Here is a 12,393-nt window from a genome sequence, read left to right as displayed (position 1 = left end):
AATTTTCTGACAATTCTTTCATATGTCAGGCTTTACAGGGTTAAAAAGCCAAAATGTGACCAAAATGAGGAAAAACTAATAAAATATAATTAGTAAAAGTTATATTTTTGTAATGTACCTAGTTAGAAGGTCCCCTGTATAATTAACAGCATTAGCTGGGAGAGAATTTCTTTCGTATGTTATGAAAAAAAGGGACATTATAACTGGAATATACCCATATTAACAGATACCTAACCTAAATTGAATAGAATCGAGAGCTTGTGAATCAGAATCTAATTGAATCTGGAAACCTGTATCAATACCCGGCCCTGATCCAAGACCCACTCCTCATACCTGACAAAAAAGGCAGATAACTTGGAGCTCTACTTTCTTGTAGACCTTATTTCCTTCATTATAGGAACACTAATGCACTGCTTTAAAAAATGCTCAAAGTTCTTCCTCAACTATTGAACACGAGACAGCAAAATTTCTGCCAGTCAGGATGCACAGGGGCAATAAGTCTGGCTGCAGTACATTCCAACCTTACTAGTCCAAATGATACAATAACAATGTCTCACCTCGTCATAGCTGTACCGGTAGTCAGCCTTCTTTGATTTCAAGTCCCACAGCACAACTATGCCACACTCGAAACCAATTAAAAGCTGCAAAACAGAAACATGACTTTCCTGAAAACTCTTTTGTGCAAGTATGTATTGATGACAAGGGAAAAAGATTATTGTGCCCCGACTGTTCAAGGTTTCATACTTTCCCTTCATCCATGGGGTTATCACTGATGTGAACCACAGGCCCAGGGTGTGTCTTTGAGGAACTGTTGAGGAGAAGTGACAGTTTGTAAGCGAAAAAATTTAAGATCTGAAAGAGGATTGTTTTGTGATTATGGGAGCACTAAGTCAAAAATATTCTAATAGTGTCTCTGATTTAAAGAGTAGCAAAAATGACGATGCAGTTAGGAAATTTGATTCATTTCCGCAATTCAGTTCTTTAAAATTCTCAGTTTTAATTAATTGGTTCCATGATTCTTTTGAGTTATGATTCAAAATTTATAATACACTTGTTTTGTTCAATATATACTGTATGTAGGTCAATTTCTTGATATAACATATGTAGGTGAAGTTTTTGACCTTTATGTGCTTTCTAAAACTTTTTCCCCTTGTAAGATTTTGACATGTCGATGAACAAACAGAGCCCTCTTCTCGTTGTGTACTATTCTTCCATTCTTCTCTGACTCTTTAATGTGAGAAAATGTTCTGACACCTTTTTAAAATGTCATTCATTGGTGCTATAAAGTTGAGATATACTCTTTTACTGCAGTCACATGAAGATAAGTGAGTTTACTGCGTCTAGACAGGAAGAATCAGACACTTACAGTTCAATGGCTTTGTTCCACATGATGACATAGCCTGAGAGTGTGAAGGACTCCACATTGACAATGTGAATATTGCCTCTTTCTGTGCCCACGTACAACCATTTACTCTGAAAAGGCAAATGGCAAAACGTGATCCTGCCAAAACACAAGGAGAAAATTGACCTTAATCAAAGTGAAATATTCATTGTGATTCTCTCATTTATTAATTGGGGAATGAATGAGTCATAGTTAATAAATCAACTGATATTATTGTGGATGACGTTGTGCATTACTGCCAATGAGTGTCTTCTGAAAGGGATATCAATCATGTTTCCATGCATCTGAGGACACCTTCAAGAACACTGCCCTGTCCTCTTGCCTTGGATCAAACAGTATCTGTAACCCTTTTATTCTGGCGAAAATGTATAGGCTCAAATAGACACCACTATTTAAACACTAAGTCTACCTAATAGCCATTTATAAATAAGACAAGAAAATTTAGAAACTCAAATGTGCAAAACTCACCACCACAATTCTAGGGCACTTTGGGTGGTTGCCAGGGTGTTGCTATGTGGTTGCTAGGTTGTTTAGGGTGGTACTTATGGCAAGCCCTTTTGACTTTTAACCCTTTAAGCTTTTGAAGGTGTTTTTAAAGATTTCCTGTTTCAGTGGCATACCCAAAATGAATGGCTTATAACTCGATATAGATATTGATACATTCGGAGACTCTCAGCCTAAGAAACTGCTGAAAGAAAGAAAGAAAAAAAAAAAAAAAAAATATCACAAAACAGGGGGCCTGTGTAGCTCAGCGAGTAAAGACGTTGACTACCACTCCTGGAGTCGCATGTTCGAATCCAGGGCGTGCTGAATGACAGCCAGGTATCCTAAGCAAACAAATTGGCCCGGTTGCTAGGGAGGGTAGAGTCACATGGGGTAACCTCCTCGTGGTCACTATAATGTGGTTCTTCCTCTTGGTGGGCCGCGTGGTGAGTTGTGCGTGGATGGCGCGGAGAACAGTGTGAAGCCTCCACACGTGCTATGTCTCTGCAGTAACGCGCTCAACAAGCCACGTGGATAAGATGCACGGACTGACGGCCTCAGACGTGGAGGCAACTGAGATTCGTCCTCCGCCACCCAGATTGAGGTCAATGAGTCACTACACCACCATAAGGACTTAGAGCGCATTGGAAATTGGGCATTCCAAATTGGGGAGAAAAGGGAAAAATAAAAAATAAAAATAACAAAATTTACTTTTTTCTTATTTTTCTTATTTGACATTGCTGTTTATATCTCTGGGTGTAAATAAGATGGCTTCGAAAAACTGCTTTTGTTTTGTTCACAATGATGTCAATTGTACCTGACAAACATTTTGTGTCGATACAACAAAGCAATCAAAAGTTATAACATTCCAAATATAATTTATCATAGTGTCCAAAAACGTCTCTGTGATGAGGAGGTGGGCGGGGCTGGGCCGTGAGTGCACACGGCCGGCCCCCAATCGGGCTAATCAGCCGAGGAGAGGGATAAAGCAGAGCCGGATGCAGCAGTTCGAGAGAGAGAGAGCCACACGCAGCTGCCGTGTGTGTATTTGTTTATGTCTTTTTAAGTTTACATTATACAATATTTTGACTGTTCATCCAGTTCCCGCCTCCTCCTTGCCCATTTTACCCCTGTTACATTGGTGCCGAAGCCCGGGAAGGAGGAGGAATGTGCTGTCGTGGAGTTCTCGCCACTGCCTTCCTGCCAAAGGAGCAGTCGCTGTCCGTGAGGGGCGGAGGGGATCGTTACCGACCGCCAGAACGCGGAGGGGCGTTCCATCCGCCAGGGGTCGGAGGACTCGCTCCGGTCCGCTCGGGGCGGAGTGGCTGTCATCCGCCAGAAGGTGGAGGAGTGGTTGAGGTCCAGGCAATGGCATGTCTGGGAACCGGCTCCTCTCTTTCTCTCATTGTTGCTCCGCCTCGCTCTTTCCCTCTCCCCTTTTCCTCCCCTTGTCTCCCTCCCAGGTCTCGAGAGGCGGGAAAGGGCAACACCCCCCCTCGGAAAGGCCCCCAATCGGGCTAATCAGTCGAGGAGAGGGATAAAGCAGAGCCGGATGCAGCAGTTCCAGAAAGAGAGAGCCACACGCAGCTGCTGTGTTGTGTGTCTGTGTTTTGTGTCTTTTTGTTTCATTAAATATTACTTTGACTGTTCAGCCGGTTCCCGCCTCCTCCTTGCCCATTTGAACCTTGTTACAGTCTCCATGTGTCCAAAAGCAGCTCCAAACAAATAAAACAAAATAATTGTACATAGGAACTAATTACATATGCAAATACAACAGTGACTTAAGGTTTGCATAGCATGAAGACATGATTTTAATAATGAGATTTCACAGAATGAGTGCCTTTTGACTCAATGATGCATCGAGTTTGTGTCATTTACTTGGCGCCATCTCCTGGTGGCCACATGAAACATTGTGCTTTGTGTGGATTTTCTAATGATTAATGCATCCGATTATCTTGTATTTGAGCTTGTTTGAACGGTAATCACCTCCTCTAAATAATGATATGTGATACTTTATGTTCCGTTTATTGTTTGTGAAGTTAAAAGCAAAAAAGCGGCATATAAGCAACACCAACATAATTGTCAAAGACATATACTTCGCTATGACTTGCTATATTTTTGTTTGCGAGTAAAACAAATAGGTTAGTTGTATTCTACTCTTTGAGAGTTTTCCAACAACATATGACACATGGCTATTTGATCATCATGCTTTTACTGATAGCAATAATATGTACAGTGCAATTTTTTTAAATAAATTATCAAAACGGAACACTTCAAATTTGTCTGCAAATTTCGAAACACCTGTTTAGTTTTGGTCATAATGCATGCATGCATTGGAAAGTACAGCTTCCAAGCTTTCAAACGATACCTATTATGTATTGGTCAAGACTGTAGTTATTAATATTTTGACGATTGTTTTTTTCTCGTGGGTCCGCGATTGTTGATATCAACAATTAAATTTTCACTAGTTAGAAGCTAATTCTTCATATCAGAAATGTAATTTCTACTAGTGAAAATGACAATTTTTTATATCAGTAATTACATTTGCACTAGTAAAAAGGTTCATTCTTGATATCAAAAATGAAATCACTTGCAGAAATACACATTCTTGATATAAAAATAAATAGGATTTCTACTAGTAAAAATAGTCATTCTTGATATCTGTATTTGCATTTCTACTAGTAGAATTGATTTGTGAATTGATTCACAAATGGCAAATACAGATATCAACAATTAGTTTCTTACTAGTTGAAATTCCAAATACACATATAAGCTAAGTAGTTCTTACTAGTAAAAAGTTCATTTTTTGATATCAATAAAAGAGTGTTTGCTGGGTGTTTACTTACCGGCCTAAGTCAACAGAGCTCAAGCTAAAGTTTCATTGATATTGTGGTTCCTAGATATGTTTTTTTCTGCCTGTTTTATTTTTGTTTTTTTTTGTTTTATATTGTAAGTCTGATTACTTAAAAAATGTCATGTGCATAGCACCAATGGTGTGGAATGAGTTACACACTGAAGTTTAATACTTAGGGTTAAGGGGTTGCCTTTGCAAACACCACTAATAAAGGTGTAATGTTTACCTCTCACGGTTAAATTTAAGAGAATGGAGGATGGCTGGAAGCTTTTGCCGCAGATTCCATAAATGAATACTGTCATCTGCCAAAGCGCTAACCAGCGCCCCCTGTGGACAAAAGACAAAAGAAACAGTGAATGACTGAAACTAAAGGACTTATAATACAAATCAAATTGTCCAGATTATTCAATTGAGTGTGCACATTAGAGGTAGACCGATATATCGGTTTTACCGATTAATCGGTGCTTATAGTTGCTTTTTTGAACTATTGTTATCGGCAAAACATTGTTATACATTGACGTCTCCTTAGAAAAGCCCTTATAATAAATCTCGGACAGATTGACGAATTCAATTGCAAAATGGTGTGAACTGTAGGCCAACGATAAGTTTATGTTCAATAATATGGAAATAAACAATATATTGCCTTCCAAAGCCACTTTTTGTTTTGTCTTGAACTGAATTATTAATTTTTATAATATATATTATTTATAATTATTTAATAATTATATATTGAGTTATTGTTATTTGAGGGGCTTTCTCAGCAAATATTTACATATAAGATTAATTCGATAATTATTCGGCATACCATTAATTAATTAGATTTAAAAAATGTAATCGATTGTCAACCCTAATTATTATTATTCTTGATTACCATTTAGTGGGGAATATTCATCCAAATTTTTATCCTCACTGTAATGCATTTTTGTTATTTTGATTATAATCAAGTGTCCAAAATTGAAGCGAGAGCATGCAAAGAAAACAGAGTCTAAATGAAAACATGCCTCATCAGCACATACAGTACATCGTGTGTCCAACTTCCTATTTTTTTTTAATAATAATTAACCTTATACCTCAAACCTCATCTGGTGAAATCTCTCTATATACAAATCTTTTCATCTAGTGAATGTATAAAAAGTTTATTTTTGTAAATACTTAAATAGAGCATTGTAACAAAGCCAAGTCCCTGTCATTTCAAAATAAGAGTGTGTTTTGGGCTGGTTTATAGTTAAAAGTCCCATGTTATGCACCAAATCTAAATTTTGTCTGGTTATTATTGGAATTTTGGTTGAACTATAAACTGCATCTGGAATTTTATTCATTTTGGACCGCTATGTCTGTGCCCGTCTTTGTAAGGAAAGACTTATAACATTTTAACATTCAATAAATCAATTTTAAAAACGAATCCGCCGATTAATCGGTTATCGGTAACAGCAAAATCCACTAACGGTCGACCTCTAGTGCACATGTTCAGGGAAATTCTCACCTCATTGACGAGAAACTGTAGCTGGATGACGGCTGATCCGCTCTCATGCTGGCAGTAACACTCCACACCTGCTCGGCCAAATCTGTGTGCAGCTCAGTTAAGATATAAACATCACTCAACACCTCATATTACCTGGCAAATGCTCTAACTGCAGAATATGACTATTATATAATATCGAATGCAAAAACAACATAATATCTTCTATATATGGATAGCTGACATGACATTTCATGTAGTGACTGCAGTGTGGCATGCTATACTACATCTAAAACTATTTCAAACAGCATTTTTCTATTTATTGTACAACCCCAATTCCGAAAAAGTTGGGACAGTATGAAAAATGCTAATAAAAACAACAAGTAGTGATTTGTAAATTATATTCACCCTTCGCTATATTAAAAGCATTACAACTAAAAATTATATGATGTTTTTCCTTGTGAATTTTATAGTTTTTTTGAAAATGTACAGTAATTTCAAATCAAATGATTGCAAAACGCTCCAAAAAAAGTTGAGACAGGGGCAATTTAAGACTAATAACAGTCTGACGAGTTGAAATAACAAGGCAAAGTGAAACAGGAGATGTTAAACTGGTGAGGCAATCATGTCATAGTATATAAGGAGCCTCCAAAAACAGCCTAATCCTTCAAGAGCAAGGATCATTTGAGTCAATTTGTTGTCAATTTGCCAACAGATACTTCAGCAAATAATCCAGCACTTTGAGAACAATGTTCCCCAAAGACAAATTGGAAGGATTTGGGGCATTTCAGCCTCTACAGTGCACAATATAGTTAAAAGATTCAAGGAATCTGATCAAATCTCATTGTGTAAAGGGCAAGACGAAAATTACTTTTGAATGCGCGTGATCTTCGATCCCTCAGACGTCGCTGTCTTAAAAAAACAATTCATCTGTAATGGATATCACAAACATTGGCTTGGGATTACTTTAGTAAACCTTTGTTAGTCAACACCATTCACTGCTGCATCCACAGATGCAAGTTAAGACTTTACTATGTAAAGGAGAAGCCGTACATCAACACTGTTCAGAAGCACTGCCGACTTTTCTGGGCTCGGTCTCATCTCCAATGGAAAGTAGAACAGTGGAACTGTGCTTTTTGGTCCGAAGTTCGAAATTTGGTTCAAATTTTTTTGAAAAACACAGCCGTCATGTTATCCGGGTTTAGCATTTATTTCATACAAATAAATGCTAAAGGTTTACAAAAAATAGTCTTCGATAATGTCTAAACATTTCCAAATGCATTACTTGTGATAATGTCTAGAAATCCTCTTCTCTACAGCCAGGTACCTAAGAGTGGATCTCTGCAGTAAATTAGTGGTTAAACATGATATTACATGTGATTTTCCTTTTTTTCCCCCCATCAGAGGGCAGCAATCTGTCCTCAATGCATGACACGTTTGATATTTTCTTCATGTATGAACTAGAAGAATGTATTAAGTGAAGGTAACATAAAATGTGTTGTTTTATATGAATGGTATTTATATGAATGAAAAAAATGAACAGTGCACAAGGGTTAAATTGTTGTGAATTATAAGTATAGGCCATTCCATTACATTCATATTGTTTTGCAAAATATTCATATAAGGGTGGTCAATTTAACAAGTTAATTCAGTGAGAATAATTATATAAAAAACTAACACAAAAAATTAATGCAATTAATCATGTACCCAGACCCTAATAAGCAATAATCCCATTATCGGAGCAATTCAAGCTTGAAGTATCACCTGTTTTCTCCAGGGGGCAGTAAGCAAAACTCCAGCTATATAGGCAACACGCAGCTTATACAGAGAACAAATTACACTTACCAATCGGTATTTCAGAGCTCCTTGTTACCGACAGCAAACAGCACAAGATGAGAACACATTTTTACGCTCAAACACAACTTGAAGTGCGATTTCAAACCTTGGCTTATCAATGGTTTACTCGTCTGCCACAATAATGCCCTAATTCATATATTATACATACACAAATATGAAAGTAATCTGAATGTTTAAGACAGACTCAGTTGTGTCTTTTATATTATGTCATGCAAGTTATCAAAAGCATATACCATCGATTAACAACATAGATCACGTTAGGCCTGTCTTTAAAGATTTATAATTTATCGTTAAAAAATACTTCCCGTATGGAAAAAAATGAATGGGATTTTTACTTCCGGAACCAAAATGTTGCGCTCTATAGAGACCCTTAAGTCCTTTCATTTTTTTCAAGTAGAATATCCTACTGTGTCAGGAATGTGTCACATTCCTGTATTCAAATGGGTTGTGAATGCGGTTTCATGTTGACATTAAAAATTAATAATATTCATGTTACTTGTCAAATACCCATTCGTAGACAATGTTAAATACAGTGTGTAAGCCAACAGGGAGCAGCACTAAAGGGAATCTGTGTTCCCTGAGGCCTCTGTGCACATTACCATGGGTCTGGTCCATTGACTTAACTAAAAGGATTACACAAAGTCCCTAAGAAGAATATTAAGTCTCGTCTGTGAATGCTCTTTCAGCTTTCTAGAGTGCAGCACTGTAAATACTCCCATAAACCCATTCTCCATGAAGAAAACGGCCACTGTCTCAGTCAAAGAATCATTCATATCTACCAGCACCCTGTTACATGCTGTATTGCATGCATTTTGTGTACATTTACTGTAGGCACAAATGCGAGTGACATATCAGGTTGCAGGTTCCAGGGCTTCATAATGGGGAAGGAAACAGTTGTAGGACTGCTGTGTTGGTGGGGGTTTTAATGCAAACATGAGCACTTTATATTGTCTGTTCAGATCGCAGATCTTTCAGACAATTAAAAGGTTTAGTTTACCAAAAAATTTTGCTATCTCAAGCAATAGCTTCAGATTAGAAAGCAACTTACAGTATCTGCCAAATAAAAACACAATATGGACACTACAAAACAACATATGGACACTGTATGTTGTTACCTCAGGACAACACACTTCTCACACCAGGGAATGAATACTAAAATAGTTTACAGTTCACTATAAACAGGAACTGGGCTGCTCAATAGTACTGAATCAGCGGTTTCCTGCAACAGCGTACTAATTTCCTCTAGAGAGACTTAGAATTGTGAAATTATATTCATACAGTTCTGTGAAAAATTATTTGCCCCCTTCCTGATTTCTTCGATTTTTGTGTATTTTACATACTAAATTGTTTTAGATCTTCAAACGAGATTTAACATAAAACAAAGGCAACATGAGTAAACACAAAATACAGTTTTCAAATATATATATAGATTTTTTATTGAAGCAAAAAAGTTATCCAACACCTATATCACCCATGTGAAAAACTAACTGCCCCCTTAAACTTAATAGCTGGTTGTGCCACCTTTAGCAGCAATAACTGCAACCAAACGCTTCCGATAACTGGAGATCAGTCTTTCACAATGCTGTGGTGGAATTCTGGCCCATTCTCCTTTGCAGAACTGCTTTAGTTCAGCCACATTGGAGGGTTTTCGAGCATGAACTGCCCATTTAAGGTCCTGCCACAGCATTTCAATTGAGTTCAAGTCAGAACTTTGACTAGGCCACTCCAAAACTTTAATTTAGCTTCTTTTGAGCCATTCAGAGGTGGACCTACTCTTATGCTTTGGATCATTGTCTTGCTGCATAATCCAGTTGCGCTTGAGCTTCAACTCATGGACTGATGACGGGACGTTCAGAATTCATGTCTCCCTCAATTATTGCAAGCCGCCCTGGCCCTGAAGCAGCAAAGCATCCCTACAACATCACACTACCATCACCATGCTTGACCGCGTGATGTTCTTTTTGTGGAATTCTGTGTTTGATTTACACCAGATGTAACAGGACTCCTGTCTTCCAAACAGTTCCACTTTCGACTCATCAGTCCACAGAACATTCTCCCAAAAGGTTTGAGGATCATCAAGGTGTGTTTTGGCAAAATTCAAACGAGGCTTAATGTTCTTCTGGGTTAGCATTGGTTTTCGCCACGCCACTCTTCATGGATGCCATTTTTGGCCAGTGTCTTTCTGATAATGGAGTCATGAACAGTGAAATTTATTGATGCGAGAGAGGCCTGCAGTTCCTTGGATGTTGTCCTTGGCTTTTATGTAACTTCCTGGATGAGTCGTCGCTGTGCTCTTGGAGGAATTTTGGAAGGTTGGCCACTTCTGGGAAGGTTCACTACTGTGCCAAGTTTTCTCCATTTGGAGATAATGGCTCTCACTGTGGTTCTTTGGAGTCCCAGCTCCTTTGAAATAGCTTTGTAACCCTTCCCAGACGGATGTATTTCAATCATCTTTTTCCTCATCATTTCTGGAATTTCTTTCGACCTTGGCATAGTGTGCTACTGGGTGAGACCTTTTAGCCAACTTCATGCTGCTGAAAAAGTTGTATTTAGGTGTTGATTTGATTGAACAGAGCTGGCAGTAATCAGGCCTGGGTGTGTCTAGTCCAGCTGAACCCCATTATGAATGCAGTTTCATAGATTTGGGGATGTAGTAACTACTTTTTCACACATGCCCAGTTGGTATTGGATAACTTTTTTGCTTCAATAAATAATTTTTTCATTTAAAACCTGTATTTTGTGTTTACTCAGATTGCCTTTGTTTTATGTTAGATTTTGTTTGAATTTTTTAAACAATTTAGTATGAGATATACACAAAAACAGAAGAAATCAGGATGGGGGCAAATACCTTTTTCACAGCACTGTAAGACCTGAGACACAGAGTTTTTAATATGCTAACTCCGAGTTGTTTGGTCACAATAGTCCTAACACTGCAAACCAACAAGCTAATGTATCCATTAAACAGATCAATTATGGTAAATAACAGCGCTCAGGAAAAAGAGCTATTTCACTGAAGATGAACTCAACTTGGTGACGTTTTCTTGCATGAAATCAACACTTTTAAAGGGATCAAAAATGTTTCTCCAATTGAAAACAAAATAAGATTCACTTTCATTACATAATTTTTCCATACGATGAAACTGAATGGTGACTGAGGCCAAATGATGGAAGAATTTTCAGTATTTTGCGGTCTCTTCTTAATGAAATTTACAATGTGCGCATGCGCTGATATAGAACTTCTAGCTCTGTTGGTCCATACAATGCAAGTGAATGGTGGCCAGAACTTTGAAGCTCAAAAAAAGCACATAAATGCAGCATAAAAGTAATCCATACAACTCCAGTGGTTTAATCCATGTCTTCAGAAGAGATATGATAGGTGTCGGTGAGAAACAGATAAATTTTTAAGTCATGTTTTACTAACAATCTCCACTTTCACTTCCACATTCTTCTTCTTTTGTTTTTGGCAATTCACATTCTTCGTGGGCTATCGCCACCTACAGGGCAGGGAGGAGAATTAATAGTAAAGACATTATTATGCTGCCTTTATGTGCTTTAAAGTTTTGGACCCTGTTGAATTGCATTATATGGACTAGGGTTGCTCCGTTACCAAAATTTTGGCTTCAGTATGATACCAGCCCTGGTACCTCGGTATCGATATTATATCGATACAATAATCAACAAATAAAAAGCCTCAGATTTTTGATGAAATTACACAAAAAACGACTTGATTAAAAGAACTGCATAAAGTCTCACAGATACAAACTATGCGTTTTCCGTTTTAATATTATGTTAAATGTTTAAATTAAATGTTATGATCGAATGGTGTTTAATCAAATTGATACAGCTTTAATGAAATAAAAATATAATTATTATTATTTTATTTTTGCAAAAAAATTGCAATTTAATTTTTGGTAAAATAAAATGCTGCACAACAGAGCTGCACAGTATTAATGAAAACATTAATTAAAAAAATCTGATTACCTGTGGCACAAGGCTGATATGGCTGAATCACAACATGCTGATAAAACACTTGCATTATTGATATTGCTTACAAATATTAATATAATAATAATAATAAAAAAAACGGGTTAGTTATATCAAGCTTCCCATTCATTCTGGGATACTCTCATTGCGACTCTCCAGCTGAAATCTCCGAGCTGCACCAAAGGAGTTCATTTAAGTGTTAACAGCCGTTTATAAACACACTGCATGAAAATTAAGAACCAGCAGTGTTTGCTGCATTTGTGTGAGTGTGCGAGCATGCGTGCACGCGTGTGTGAGTGAAGCAGATGACAGAGCAAAGCGGCAGCTCTTGTTCATTATGTAGCATGCACGTGC

The 12,393-nt window shown here is 37.4% G+C and overlaps 1 protein-coding gene across 3 annotated transcripts in view; it reads right to left on the bottom strand.

Moving 5' to 3' along the window:
* The window catches only part of LOC127454813 (syntaxin-binding protein 5-like), a 75,572-nt gene that overhangs the window by 43,995 nt on the left and 19,184 nt on the right, over positions 1–12,393 (bottom strand). For all 3 annotated transcript variants that reach the window (XM_051722251.1, XM_051722252.1, XM_051722250.1), the window contains exons 3-7: positions 6,223–6,304; positions 4,966–5,066; positions 1,367–1,501; positions 745–808; positions 558–641 (exon numbers count right to left, since the gene is read on the bottom strand). In XM_051722251.1, the coding sequence (XP_051578211.1) occupies positions 558–641; positions 745–808; positions 1,367–1,501; positions 4,966–5,066; positions 6,223–6,304 (466 nt within the window). The remainder of the gene's footprint in view (positions 1–557; positions 642–744; positions 809–1,366; positions 1,502–4,965; positions 5,067–6,222; positions 6,305–12,393) is intronic.

The sequence above is a fragment of the Myxocyprinus asiaticus genome, chromosome 17 (genome assembly GCF_019703515.2).
Source record: "Myxocyprinus asiaticus isolate MX2 ecotype Aquarium Trade chromosome 17, UBuf_Myxa_2, whole genome shotgun sequence".
NCBI classification, from domain to species: Eukaryota; Metazoa; Chordata; class Actinopteri; order Cypriniformes; family Catostomidae; genus Myxocyprinus; species Myxocyprinus asiaticus.
The sequence above is the reverse complement of the archived record's forward strand: the minus strand, read 5'-3'. Positions and strand labels throughout refer to the sequence as shown.